This window comes from Pelodiscus sinensis, chromosome 1, assembly GCF_052426305.1.
Source record: "Pelodiscus sinensis isolate ZL-2025 chromosome 1, ASM5242630v1, whole genome shotgun sequence".
NCBI lineage: Eukaryota > Metazoa > Chordata > Testudines > Trionychidae > Pelodiscus > Pelodiscus sinensis.
In genome coordinates, this window is record NC_143052.1 from 159,951,712 (window position 1) to 159,967,299 (window position 15,588).

Genomic DNA, 15,588 nt, shown 5'->3' on the forward strand with positions numbered 1-15,588 from the left:
CTTTCAAACTTAACTGAAAAAGTACTTTGATGTATATCAGCAAAGAATTAATTTACAATAGAAATAACTGAATCATACATGAAGTCTACCTTTGTATACACTCAGAAGGGTAGATGTGTTAGTCTTTAGGGTAGATGTGTTAGTCTGTAGCTATGAAAACAACAAGTAGTCCTGTGGCACCTTAAAGACTAACTGATTTATTTGCGCAATTTATTTATTTTGCATCAAACAGTGGTTTTTATCCACAGAAATTTGTACCACAGGACTCCTTGTTGTTCTGTAGACACTGTTTTTTCTTACAGAGCTCTTTCTTTTGGAGATGGACTGGACCTCAGACTGCAAATGCTTGACTCAGAAAATATATCTTGTTCTAAAACTACTATTTAGGTTTCTAGACTATTTGCGTAAAAAGAGTTGTAGGAGTAAGCCCTGCATTTGTGCAGAGGTATGTGACTTTTTGGCAATAGACCAGTTCCTGAAGTCCAAACAAAAACATCTATTAACATAAATTAGAGTTTGCCTTAATAGAAACAAAGCACCTCAGGACTCAGTCCCATAGGAAATAATATATTTATTTTTATTTCTATATCACCATAAATTTCTATGAGGCTTTACAATATCTGCTCATGCAGATGAATACAGATGTCCTGCCTTGTAAGGTTCACAAACTACAGCACCATGCCCCAAATTAAAATAAGAACAAGAGGAAATAAAAAGGAGCTGAAAACACAGGAAAGTCAAGCGGGGGAGGGGGAAAGGAAAGAGGAGGGAATGGAAAAATTAACAAATAAAAACAACCCACCAAAACAATAAAATACAGAACACTAGAACTAAAAGAAAAAGCTTACAGTTGGTAAGTACAAGTAAAACAGGAAAAGAAAAGTCATATGGACCTACTGCAATTTCCTCCTCCAGTTTATTAAGGGTCAATTCTGCATCATCTTCTGTTATTGCTTCTTCTTCTAGCTCCTCTGTTGGGTATGCTGGTCTGAAATAATATAAATATTCACAGAATAGAATAGCTTTCAAAACACACAGTAAATGTACTTCTCAGGAAGAATTACAAGCAAACACAATTCTTAGGCTGAAGCAAAATGCAGGACAATGTAGCACTTTAAAGACTAACAAGATGGTTTATTAGCTTTCGTGGGCCAGACCCACTTCCTCATCTGGCCCACGAAAGCTCATAATAAACCATCTTGTTAGTCTTTAAAGTGCTACATTTTCCTGCATCTTGCTTCAGCTACACCAGACTAACACGGCAACATCTCTATCACTATTCTACAATTCTTAGGCGTGAGAGTTATGGATGCTGTCTATGCCCAGGTATAATGAAGCACAGTGATGAAGAATCTGATGTAGACACAACACACAACAAACTTGACCTGAAAAAAATGTGGCTACTTTAGGCTTAGAACTCAGAGCATGGATTCATTATTGTGCCAAATCTTAGAATTTCTCTGTTGTGAAGGTTCAGATTCATTTTCTCTTATGACTTAAACTTTGTTAATAAAAAAATTAATCTCTGGGGACTCATGCTTGAATCTTGTGAGGTTAAGTAATACATAATAGTAAACAGTATAATATGTTAACCATTACACTCATTTTTTCTCTACCATTTCAGACCCAAATTTTTTTTTAAAAGTGTTCTTGAACGAAGTTTCACTTCCTGGAAATTTTTTTCCATTTACCTTTCTTCCAAAATTTCCACCTGATCACAATATGTATTCAGTTTATTATTTAATTGAATCTAGACTCAAAAGTTTGCTTTACTTTCTATTGAGAGAGTAAAAAATTAGGTAATAAGATTATTACAAAACATCAATCACTCAAATATTTGAGGAGCAAAAAAATAATTCTATACAGGATGATAAATAAGAGCTATTGAACTAATTTACCTAATCTAATCTAGTCAGATCAAAGAAGCAAACAACTGTCCAAATTCAGATCTGGTGTAATTTCACCCAACTAAGTGGGAGTTTATATTAGGAATTAATGTATTCCAATATTACAAGCCTGACTGTACTCATCTTGTGAGTCTAGTGTGTAACCGCAAATAAAGATTTAACACTTTTTATAGGCTTATTATATGTACATGGGATCTGCTATCTTGTACAATTAGCATTTGTTCATTTGAAAACAAGTTTTACAGAGGGATTCTTATAAGTACACTATACCTTTTCCAGCTAAAGCCAATATGTTTCAAGGCTTCTTCAGCTAAACAATCAAGAGCATAACATGCTTGCTCTCCATAGCCTGCCTTTAACTTTGATGGAGGAAAATCCACAGACCTTCCCTAAAACAAAGAGAGAGATGATCACTGGCCAGCAGTTACTGTTTTCTGTCAGACAGGTAACCAGATTTTCTTCACTAATACCAAAGTATTCACAGCATCTGGTGCTTCTATAATTTCTACCCATTTTTAAAATTAACTATCTCTTTATTAAGTTTTAACAGGTTTACAAATTCTTGCCATATAAATATGAGAGACAAAACAATAATCATAACAGGGAGCTTTAATTTAGAGAAACTTTATTCTGTAATATAATCATCAGATTTTTATTACCATATTTCAGAGTGAGCATCATTACACTACTCCATGACATGTTGTTTCCAATTATTTTATGCAGTGAAACCACTAATTACACATATTTAACAAATGAGGCATGTCTATTACAATAATTCTCATTAGGAATGCTGGTTTTGTTTTGGGCAAATGAATTCAAGTTGAGAATTGTGTAGATACAGTAAACTTCCGATAATCCGGCACCTTTAGGACCCAGGGGGTGCCGGATTATCAGATATGCCGGACTATCAGAAGGGGGGGCTATGAGGGGTCTGGAGTAGGGTGGGAGGGGATGCCACCCCAGACCCCGCAGCACCCCGGCTACTCTGCCCCAGGCGTCCGGATTCAGCCTGCTGGTGAAACTGACGCTGCTGGTCAGTTTCAGCAGCGGCTGAATCCCCACTCCTGGAGCAAAGCAGCTGTGGTGCTGCCGGGTTGGTCGCGTAGCGCCGCGGGACCAACCCGGCAGCACCCCAGCTGCTCTGCCCCAGGCATCCCCAAGAGCAGCTGGGGTGCTGCCGGGTTGGTCCCGCAGCCCCGAGGGGCAGCGCTACAGGACCAACCTGGCAGCACCCCAGCTGCTCTGCTCCTGGCTTCCCGATTCAGCTGCTGGTCAGTTTCAGCAGCAGCTGAATGTGGGAAGCCTGTCCGGCTGCTCCAGCACTTCCGGGTTCCTGATGGTGCCGGACCATCCGGAGTCCCAGAGCATTGGATGCCGGACTAATGGAGTTTTACTGTAGATAGATATTTGATTTCCATGTACTCTCTTGTCTCTTATGCTGGGTACATAACCAGTATTATTTTTCTACAACAAACTCCCATATTTTTTTACAATTCCTTTAGAGCTGGACAGACTATTGATATCCCCTCAGTGGAAAAAGAAAAATAGTGAAGCAGCTACTAGCAGATGATAAATTAATTCATTTCCTTTTGGGTGGCCATTTCCACCAGAAAAATCACAGGAGGATTAAGTATCCAACAAGCTGTAATTGGTTATGAATCATGTCCAATACTAATGATTGAACACATCCATCATGTACCCATAAAAACCACCTTTACCACAGTTTCTCCAATGCTCATATAAAGATTGAATGGGGATACATTTTTAACCTGACTGGCAAGAGGTTAACATAGTTAACCTGTCAACAGAGTTATCTTAAAGAAATGTTTTTCATGCTATAAACTAAAGGTTGATAGCTCCCTTTTGCAGATCAAATCCCATTCTTCTTGGGTAATTTGTCTACCAACATAGACATTTTTGTTAGGAAAGTTGTCTGTAAAGACTGATATAAAATTAGTTATTTTTATATTTCTTAATTGGCCAGACACCATCACTTGAATACCAGTTACTTTTCTGGATACAACTGTTTTTTCCAGAAAGTTAGGACATATAATGTCTTATGTGATACCATGGGACAGAAGGGTGGTTAAAATTAATTTTCATCTCTTAGCAAGTTAGAACAGTTTCTTTGCTGAGCAACTGGCCAACTATATGTATTCCATGGCTCACTCGTGGTTTAAATCTCTCTGGTTCATGATATGGTTTATTTGCAATGGGTGTCCTCAATGAAGGAAAATAATTCATCTTCAGCGCTATCCCAAATCCATATAATAACTGTTGCTATTTATGAAAGGAGAGTTTACTATTATTTTTAATCTGTGTATTCTAGCAATATTTACACTTTTACAATTTTCTTGTTCCATAACCCTGTGTTTGAATATATCCCCAATCCAATATTGCTTTCCGCTGGCTGACTTGATAGTGCCATCAGAGAGTATTTAGCACAGCTAGTCCACCCTGTTCAATGAATTGTAGAAAAAAAATCTCCACTCACTCTAGGACTATATCTACACTATATCTACACTCTAGGACTATATCTACACTAAGTCAACAACTTCATGTGAATAACATAGCTGGAGTCAACGTAATTTAGGTTGAGTTACCAGGGTCGATGTGAAAATTTCTCTTGCCAACTTCCCTTACTCGTCTCATCTGGGGTAGAGTAAGGGCTATCTTAATTAGATCTGCTAAATCAACCACCAGTAGATTGATGGTAGTGTAGCTGTAGCGCTGGTCTTTTCTTATTCCATATAAATTCTAACATTCTTTGTATTCAGTAATCATCCCAGAGCAGCAGGAAAAGCTTGAAACAAGAAACAAATCTTCGGCAAAATATTTCTTTTGACTTTAGCTTTTTTCTCCCCCAAGGATGGAAATGAATACTTCTCCCAGAATAGCAGATCTTTTTTATTTGATGAAATAGTGCCCTGACATAATAAATAATAGTGCTCTACCTTGTTTGAGATTTTGAATTTCCAGGTTTTTTTATTGAATTTGTTGCTGATCTGTACCCCATATTTTCTGGACAAATGACTTTAGAGTTTGGCAAATACATACCTAACATTTCAGGTGTGACATACTTTACTTTCAGTCCACTTTCCCAAAATCATGGATTCCTTTAAACACCAGTTTTAGAGAAATGTTTGCGTTAGATAAAAATAATTTCATATAATCAGCAAATAAAGCTATTTTCTGACTTGTTTCTTCAAGTTTCATTCTTGTCAGAGACCACTGTTCCCATTTTCCGTTTAAACAGTTCTATGGCCAGCACAAAAAAGCAGACAACTGACATTCCTGCCTAGGCCACCTGTTTAATTCTCACCGGAGAGATTGAGTCCCATTAACTCGTAGAACAGCTCCTTTTGGGAAAAGAGAATTTATCCATGTAAGGAACTGGGGTGCCAACTTCCATATAGGACAGGACTTAAGAGTGGAACTTTCTATTTCAAAAGCTCTATGTCAAGTGATGACAAAACAAATGGGGATCTTGTTTCTGTTTTTTTTTTCCCCCTTCTAAATCTATAATTATGGAGGATTCCAAGAATTCACTGAACAGAGCTTGACATTTGTTTATCCTATTTGATCTGGGTTTATACAAACTCGAGGGAGCATTGACTGCAATTGGCTAGCTAGTATTTTTGCTACAATAATTATGTCATGATTCAGCAGTAATATATAGACCTGCAAGAGCTGTATAAGATAAGACTGTTTCCAATTTTAGGGAAAATATTAGAGAAATAAGCTGCAGAATTTCATAACAGAATGGCACTAAAGATACCCTCCACATGGGATCCCCAACACACACTTTTGAAGAAAAGATCTTCAACCATATGGGGAAGGAGAAATCAACAGCTGATGAGAGGTGGGCCTTGGGAGTATCTTTCGAAGGGTAAAAGTAGTTCTGGAGCAGCAAAGCAGCTGGGTAAGCAAGGAAGCAGGTGGGGCACATAAGAAGCAAACAAAGAGCAAGCAGATTAGAAATCAGGCCATGGGAGAAAAAGTAATAGGTTCTCACTGTTCACTTTGTTTGCTCATATTCTTATTTACGATTTTTCTGTTTATTACTGTCCTAGAGAAAAAACAGTTGTGTATCTTGCCATTTAGTTTATAGAAGAGAATCCTTATCATTACAAGAAAATGCTCCATTATTAAATGTTTCCATTGGATGATACTTTAAACATTTTAAAACAGAGTATTCATTATATAATTTCTCTTTTACAATGTTATTGATATTATATTCTCTGGTTGCAACTCTCCGCTATTTCCTAACCATGGCCGATCTATCCACATCAGTTATTTTTTGTAATTCATACTTTATTGAAAAAAAAAAAAAAAGAGCAATTTGTGTTCTTTTATTTTTCAACAGAAAAATAAAGAACCCCAAAATATAAGCCCAAATCTGAATCACATCAATGGAATTTTGCTACTGATTTCAACAGGAGTAGGAACAATAACTTTTGTACAAAGGTTTAAGAGAAAAATCTTCTGTATGTGCACGGCACGTTCTCATGCATCTTTTGGGACTCTTGGAAACAGACCTGTGCTGAACCAGAGACTTTGCAGAACCATGAGAGGTCAATATTGTTTCGCAGCATTACCAATACTTCCACTGCTTATTAGCCTCTTAGAAAACAGTTAGGGTTAAATTAGAGCTAAATAACGGCACAGAATAAACACACTTTATGGAACTTCGGGAAATTTGGCCACGCCCATAGTAAGTGAACCTTTAGCTATCTAAAATCATGCCAGACCAGACAGTGCCAGACTAGAGAGGTTCAACCTGTAGTTCATTACAAAATTGGCTCCCGTGTGGTCTTTGATGTGAGATCGAAGATCGATATTGATTTGGAATAAATGATACAGACTCTTAGGACTGGAAACATTCTGAATATTGTGTGGGTTTTGGTGTAAGTTACCATTTTTCATTAGGTCTAGCCTGCCTGGTGGCAAGACAGACTGGAGTGTCCAAGAGGACTGTCTGTGACTCAATGGTAAGACTGTCACAGTGATCCTGGTGCTTCCACTTGTTACTGAGGCCACGTCTACACTAGACTCAGCAGTTCGGTTTAAGGTACGCAATTTCAACTAGGTAGAATACCTTAAGCCAAAGTTGGTGGTGTCCCCAGAGTAGGGAAAAATACTGAATGTTGGTAGCGGTGTCCTCTGAGTTCAATTTAGACTCGCTAAATTGAACTCTAGAAGATCAACTGCATCAGTGGTGATCTTCCCTTTTAGTGAAGACAAGGTCTTATTTGGAAAAACCTAATTATAGGTGTTATCCTATAGATGGCACTTATGTCTGTGAACCACTCCAAAGTGCATGATAAAAGTTAAATCCTATTTAGGAACGTCTGAGTAGACAAAATGGGAGGGAAAGTGGTATTCTAGGTCAAAAATGGCATTTCTGAGTCACCGATAACTTGGAAGGATATGATAATGAATGCTCATGGATCAATGTCCTCCTTACAGATAAAGTACAAGTTGGTTGTCTGCTACGGACTATGCAATCACACTATGGGAGAGCTCCTTCCGTACCGATCTGTGTCGTCTTGGTGGAGGGAGAGGAGGGAAAGCTTTTGTGATCCTGGGGAACTTCAATTTGAATGACACGCACTGGAGGTCTCATACTGCCAGAAGTAGAAAATCATTGGAATTTCTAATTCAAAAAGTCTTCTATTCAACAGCAGACCTTGTCTTGACAGATAAAGAGGAACTGATCACAGAACTAAAAATTAAAGATAGCAGAATAAATCCAGATAATTAATATTCATACTTAGTGCTTGAAAAGGGACAATTTCACAAAGCTGAGAACAGACATAAACTATATCAGCTATATAAAAAAAGAATTGAATCAGAAAACATATGAATAGGGTACTTTCAAGAGCATTTTACTAGATGCCCAAAAAGCTAGAATTCCACAACTGAGGAAAATGGCTATATTAATTAAGCTGACTTGGTTTACAGAGGGAATAAAGGCAGCTATACATATTACAAATTTTTAAAGATGGAAGAAAGAGGAAGTCAATAGTAATGAATATAAATCAGAAGCTAGGAATTGCAGAAAAATTAGTAAGCAATATAAAAGGACACAAGAAGTCTATAGTCCACCAAGTTAAGGCCAATAAAAAGGAGGTGTTTTTTATGCATACTGGGAACAAAGAGAATCCTAGATATTGTACTGATTAATTATGGGATGGAAATAATAGAAGTCTCAATAATAATGCAAAAAAGGCATAAATGTTCAATTTAAAAAAATCTGTTCTCTATTTGGAGGAAAAACCTCCAGCAGCAACTAAAATTAGACATTTTTAAATCAGCAAGCCCAGATAGCTTTTTTTAAAATTCTTGGATACAAGTTGACTGAGGAGCTCAATGGACCATTAAAACTGAATTAAATGAGCCTCAGAACACTGGAATTCCTGAAAACTGGAAGTGAATATTGGGTCACTATTTAAAAAGAATAAACGGGATGACACAAATAAATATCGCCTGTCTTTCTAACAGTGATCACGGACAAGATAATAGAGTGGCTTGCACTGTACCCAATTCATAGAGAATCAAAGGAGGGTAATTTAATTAATGCCAATCAGAGTGTATAATATAGCCTGTCAAACTAACTTGATATGTCTTTTTGATGAAATTACAAGTTTGGTGGATAAAAATAATCGTGTTGATATAATAGACTTACAACTCTATAATCTCTGACATGATACCACACAACATTTTGATTTAAACATTAGAATATTAAAAGATTAACATGGCACACATTAAATGGACTCAGTCTCAATATGTATCTGCAAATAGGGAATCACCATTGAACAGGCAAGTTTCTAGTGGAGTCCTGCAGTGATCAGTTTTTGTCTATGTTCTTTACCATTTTTATCAATGACTGGAAGAAAACAAATAATCACTGAAAGTCTGCCTATGAACTAATAACTGGGGAGAGATAAACAATGAAGGGGACTGGTAGCTGACACAAAACAATCTGAATCGTTTGCTTGTTTTCCCAGCTCACTAGCTGCTATTTTAATATGGCTATATGTAAACATACACGTCTAGAAACAAAAAACGTAAGTCATATTTATAGAATGGAAGAAACTCCATCCTTGTAAGCAGTGACTGTGAACAAGACTTGAGGGACATAGTGGATAATCAGCTGAACATGAGGTCCCAGGACACTGCTGCAGCTAAAAGCAATAATGCAATCCTTTAATATATTGACAGGGGAAACCTGCATAGGAGAAGATATTATTTTACCCTATTCTTGGCCCCAGTTTTACTACGGCTGGAACTGTGTCCAGTTCTAGTATCCACAATTAAGGAAGGATCTTAAGAAGTGGAAGAGCATTCAGAAAAGAGACGAGACTGGTTAGAGATGAAAAAACATGTCTTATGGTGAATTAGTCTATTTAGCTTAGCAAAGAAAAGCTTAAGCGGTGACTTGATTACAGTGTATAAGTAATCTACATGGGAAACAAATACAGTACTCCTCAATGGGCTCCTCAATCTAGCAGAGAAAGGAAAATCAGAGTCCACAGGAGGAGAACAGGGAGTTTGAATTCCAAAGAATGAGCAATCAAATCAACTGATTGTATATAATATTATACTACACAAGTGTATCAAGCAGTATTTTATTTGTATGAATTATTATTCTTGCTGATTATTATATTATACACGTACAGGAAGAATATAAAGAGTTATACATGTGCTGGAAATTTATGTTCCTAACATATACTCAATCCAAGCATAGCAGATAGCACTTTTTGCCTAGAACAAACATGTTTATTTTGCTTGCGTCTTCAGCTAGGGTTGATAGGTGTCTGGTATTGACCTGGACACACTGGTATTTTCGCCTCCTGTCTGGTAAAAAAAAAAAAAAAAAAAAAAAATCAGAAAATATCGGACACCTAAAATGTCCGGTATTTTGTTTTTTTCCCCTGCCAGGAGGCGAAAATACCGGATACCTGGCAACCCTATGACACTCAACAATGGGTCCCCCCTCCCCCGCTTACCTGGTTCCACAGGGAAGTTCCCTTCTGGCTCAACCAAGAAAACAAGATGGCCGACAGTAAAAAAGCCTGAAGACCTGAGCAAGAGGAAGCAATGCCTTCCCTGAGTCTTAGGCTACGTCTACACTGGCCCCTTTTCCGAAAGGGGCATGTTAATTTCACAGGTCGTAATAGGGAAATCCGCGGGGGATTTAAATATCCCCTGCGGCATTTAAATAAAAATGTCTGCCGCTTTTTTCCAGCTTTTAGAAAAGCCGGAAAAGAGCGTCTACACTGGCCCCGATCCTCCGGAAAAAAAGGGCTTTTTTTCCCCGGAGGATCGGGGCCAGTGTAGATGCTCTTTTCCGGCTTTTCTAAAAGCCGGAAAAAAGCGGCGGACATTTTTATTTAAATGCCGCGGGGGATATTTAAATCCCCCACGGATTTCCCTATTACGACCTGTGAAATTAACATGCCCCTTTCGGAAAAGGGGCCAGTGTAGACGAGCCCTTAGTGTTCAACCTCTCCTCTTTCTATCCCTATTCTGACTCTGCATGCACTTAAAGGGGCCATGCTGTTTTAATGCTGTTTAATTTAATTTAATTATTTATTTTTGCTTAATAACTCTTGGGGTCTCTTCCGCCTCCCCCCACCCCCGGTTTTTCCCCTTCAACAGAATTTTTCCGTGGTGTTTTTTTTTTGGGGGGGGAGGGGTGTTCGGTATTTTTGGTTAAACCATCTGGCAACCCTATCTTCAACACAAGTTAAACAAGGTAAGGGCAAAGATAATGGAAGCATATGGACAAAGGGAATCAATGGGAAAAGAAGCAAAGGAGGGAGACATTTTATCTAGGCATATACTTCAAAGGCATACATTTCAAAGCTTCAATGGACCATTAAAAAAGGGGAGGGGGAAAGAGAACTGTGAAAGTGTATTCTCTTGGACTGCAGGGAAGGAACTGCTGCTAACTAGCTTTAAATAAGAAACTGTTTTAGGCAAAGATACAGTTTTCTGGAATTTAAAATTTGAGTCACTAGGAAGCATGTTTTCTTTTGTTTATAAATGTATCTTTTTCTCTTAATATCACTTAAATCTCCGTTCCGAACTCCTAATCCAGTGGTCCCCAACGCGGTGCCCGTGGGCGCCATGGCACCCGCCGGGCCATTTATGTGCGCCCGCGGAGCAATCTGGGCTGGCCCTGGCCCCAGGCGGTCAGCAGGTGCCAGCCCTGGGCGCATGGGTGGCCCCTGCCCGGGGTATGCCTGCACGGCCCCTGCCCAGGGTCGCGGCGCATGCCTGGCCCCCGCCCCAAGGCCCGTGAGTAGCCCCGCCCCCGTACGTGCAGCGCGTGAGCGGTCCCGCCTCCAGCAACCTCAAAATGTTGGGGACCACTGCCCTAATCATATTAGTTGCCCTTTTCTGAACCCTTTCCAAGGCCAAAATATCTTTTTTGAGGTGAGGAGACCACATCTGTACACAGTATTCAAGATGTGGGCGTACCATAGTTTTATACAGGGGCAGTAAGATATTCTGTGTCTTATTTTCTATCCCTTTCTTAATAATTCCTAGCATCCTATTTGCCTTTTTGACCACCGCTGCACGCTGCGTGGAAGTTTTCAGAGAACTATCCACGATAATTCCAAGATCTCTTTCCTGATTTGTCATAGCCAAATTAGCCCCCATCATACTGTACCTATAGTTGGGGTTATTTTTCCTGATGTGCATTACTTTACACTTATCCACATTAAATTTAATTTGCAATTTTGTTGCCCAATCACTCAGTTTGGTGAGATCTTTTTGGAGTCCCTCACAGTCTGCTTCTGTCTTGATTATCCTAAACAGTTTGGTATCATCCACAAACTTTACCACCTCACTGCTTACCCCTTTCTCCAGATCATTTATGAATAAGTTGAAAAGGATTGGTCCCAGGACTGACCCTTGGGGGACACCACTAGTTACCCCTCTCCATTCTGAAAATTTACTATTTATTCCTACCCTTTGTTTCCTGTCTTTTAACACATGTCTGCATTGCAGTAAAACAACCCTGGCTGGCCTGTGTAAGTGGATTCTGACATGTAGGACCAGGACTGTGGCTATAAAACTTCAGTGTAGACATCAAGGCTCCAGCTCAAACCCACAGTTGCTTATAGTTCTGGGTATGAGGACAGCAACTCAGGTATAACAAAATTCGTGTCTGGAAGCTAGTCAGACAAACTCAGACTGGAAAAAAAGTGTAAGTTTTTAATAGCGGGGGTAACTAATCATTGGAACAAATTATCAAGAGTTGGGTTGGATCACAGGCAATTGTTAAACCAAGAATGGATGTTTTGTCTAAAAAAGTTATGCTCCAGGAATTAATTTAGGGAAGTTCTATAGCCTATTATACAGGCAATCAGTCTTACTAGGTGATCATAACAGTCCCTTCTGGCCTTGGAACCTATGAACTAGTCAGAGCTTGATGTGTGAGGATAGCAGCCAAGACGAAGAGAAACCTTAACAGAGAATGAACCAATTTTTGCAGTCCCAGTACAGGGAATTAGTGCTTCAGATTTTATAATCTACATGTTAAATTTTGTGGTACAAAATTTACAAACAACACAAGTCTGTAAGTCTTCAGAAATGTCGGCATAGAGATTGAAGACACAATTAGTACACTTTCTGAAGTATATAAGCACATGTAACACATTTGAACACAAAAATATGTTCAACACTTACAAATGATCGCAATTCTGTGAGTATGTTTGATATTGTTGCATTGGGGTCATCATATTCTTGAGGCTGTTCGAAGTGATGCCCAGCTTTCGTAATCAGCCAAGCAGCAAGAGTGCAAAACATGTAGAACTGCTCACCAGGATTAGTCGGCAATGCAAAGTAGTGTCTGTTTGAAAAGGGAAAAAAGTTAAATATGGGATTCTCTGAACAACTGAGAACCTTCAGTTATAGGGCAACACAGCATGGGAAAGCAGCTTCCTTAACAATTTGTGATAAACTATTCAAGCTTAGCAGTTTCTATCATAAATAAAATTACAAAATGAGATCACCCAAGTCACTGCTATCCATCATGTATATGACACAAAGAGAAGGACTAATTTCTAAGGGCATGTCTACACTAGGAAACTATTTTGAAATAACTAAAATTGATTTAATAACTCCCCAAATATCAAAACAGCATGTCCACACGACAGGGAAGCCTCAAATTTAGTCCAAGGCACACTCCGTTAACATGGACATGCTGTCTTGACTTAGAGCCCCAGGAAGCAATTAGTTCAAATTACTCTGGGAAATAGTTATTTCAAAATTAGCATTATTCCCCCAAGAAAGCAGAAGTAAATATTTCAAATAGTAGGCTGTTATTTTGAAATAACGGACTTGATATTGTGGATACTCTGCTTATAAATTCAATCTAAAAGGGGTTAATTCGAAATAATGCCCTATTATAGGCCAGGGCCAAGGGACTGAACGTTTTACAGGCAATTCACTTCTCCTGCCTCAAGTGAATGAGCAAGCCATCAAGTATGTCTTAACATGATAATCTGCAAGCTATTTTTAAAGCCCCTCCAGGAATTTAACAGACTTTGGTCCTTCCTCTCCAGCCTGCTCATGTAGGTTCCTCTCCAGCTTTCAATTACTCTGAACTGAATTAACCTTTTATTTACTCTTTATAAAATATAAAATTACTCTTCTACATCACACTCAGGCCCTTAAAATACAATGGGCTCAATTCTCTTCCCTCTTTGCACTGACTTCTTTAAATTCAGAATTGGTCCCTATTATTCTAAAGATATCACTATCAAGTGATCATCTTGCAAGAGTTTATGCAAAATGTTCCTGAAAGTAAATAATCTAAACAAGTAGTTCCCAACCTTTTTGAGCATATGGACACTTTTTCAATCAATTGAAATTTCACAGATCCCTCTCATCCTGAGGGAGGAGGAAGGAGGGGGAGGTGGAGAGGGAAAAGAAAAGAAAACGAAACTTTCCATGGACCCCTTGTAGTTCCAGACCACCAGAGGTTTGCAGAGCACAATTAGGGAACTACTGATCTTAACAGGACAAAGCATATTTTAACAAATCTGTAAAAGTTGTATGTATTTCACTGTGCCATCTTATGTATCATCTACAAAATGATAAAAAAGTGTTTTATTTTATGCATATTTGCATGTACAGCTATTTATAACAATACAAAAATTTAAAACAATATTTTAAACAATTATCAAAACTCATACAGAACTAGTATCATTGCAATACTGCCAAACTGCACATAGAATAATATTCACATAAGTTAGAGTGAAAAATGAAAAACCACCAGAAATGGTTACTCAATTTGTGCCAACCTCACCCTTTTCCCAGCAGCTTATGTTTACCCAAGCAGCCTCTGATCTGTGACTTGCATCTAAGTACTTTTCCACAGGGAGTAGGAGAGCACATTAGAAGGGTGTATTGCCTTCCAGCTAAACACTGGACGCTGCTGGCATGCTCTAAAACAGTGTCTTGTTCATGTTAACATTGTCTGGTTTCAAACACAAACTAACAAAGTGCCTCCCCCAACTTTTAGACCTAGATATAAAAGTTAAAAATTGTTTTAAAAAACCTCCAAAATGTACACAAAAAAACCTCCAGGAAGCCCTTAATATACTGCAAAGCCCACATAAAATATAGCAGTAGCAATAAAATGCAAGGCACATAACAGTTCACCAGCATTACATACCCTTATTTCCGTCACCCGTGACCTTAGGATGAGATTATAGAAGTCATGTGTGAAATCCTTTGCCTGTCTGGATACAGCCCCCATAATAACTGGTGCTGCTTATGGTTGCCTGTATTGGACCTGCAAACCAGCAGCATTTTCAGTCTACTCCAAGTAAAAATGCTCTCCTGATGCCTTACAGGTGTTGTGCAATATGCAGCATGCTACTACGATATGGACAGAATCAGCAACACCGGCATTCAAGTGGTTTTGCAGACAGCACAGTCTTTCTCTGAGTCTGTCAAATGTGCACACCATCATCATTCTAAGTGTGAAACAATCTTCTACTGCCAGCATCTCTTAAGTTAAACTATGATTTAATGAGCCCGGGCAAGAAAAGCAGAATCTCCTAAACTTATTGGACATAGAGACCCCGTCACTTGGAGAAATAGCCCATGTTTGTCCAAAAGGGTAAATGCCTGTTCACCTCAGCACCCTAATACAATGCACTTTGCCAGTACACTCCACACTGGTGTCCATGAATCTGCCTGTGTGGTTGACCAAGGTCTGCATAAGTATGAAATAGTGCCCTATGCAGATGACATTCACTTGCTCCTTGGGAAGAACTATGGTCTATGAATATCATCAATGGACCTAGCTCTGTGTGGGAAATCGATTTCTTCAGAGTCAGCAATTATTTCAGTAAAATTAGAATTGTGATTAACCCAAAGGTGGGTGTAATAAGTTATCTCACAAACTTCTACAACTGTGAATGGCATGGAAAAACTGAGCAGGAAGGTGTCATTTCCATAGTCAGATACTACAATAACCAGGGATCATGCAATGACATTAACAGACAGAACATTTAAAACAAACACAAGGAGGTGCTTCTTCTATCCACACACAACCTGTGGAACTCACTGCCAAGGGATGCTGTGATGGCAAAAGCACAGCTGGGTTCAAAAAAAAGAGTTAGCTACGTTCAAGGACAGGTCCATTAATGGC

At 38.7% G+C, this 15,588-nt stretch overlaps 1 protein-coding gene across 3 annotated transcripts in view; it reads right to left on the reverse strand.

The window, feature by feature from the left end:
* Nucleotides 1-15,588, reverse strand: part of IFT57 (intraflagellar transport 57) — a 29,518-nt gene that overhangs the window by 12,218 nt on the left and 1,712 nt on the right. For all 3 annotated transcript variants that reach the window (XR_016347781.1, XM_075908250.2, XM_006116802.5), the window contains exons 2-4: nt 12,612-12,774; nt 2,178-2,296; nt 898-988 (exon numbers count right to left, since the gene is read on the reverse strand). Coding sequence is in view for 2 of the 3 variants with exons in the window: in XM_075908250.2 (XP_075764365.1) it covers nt 898-988; nt 2,178-2,296; nt 12,612-12,774 (373 nt within the window). In the remaining variant the exon portion in view is untranslated. The remainder of the gene's footprint in view (nt 1-897; nt 989-2,177; nt 2,297-12,611; nt 12,775-15,588) is intronic.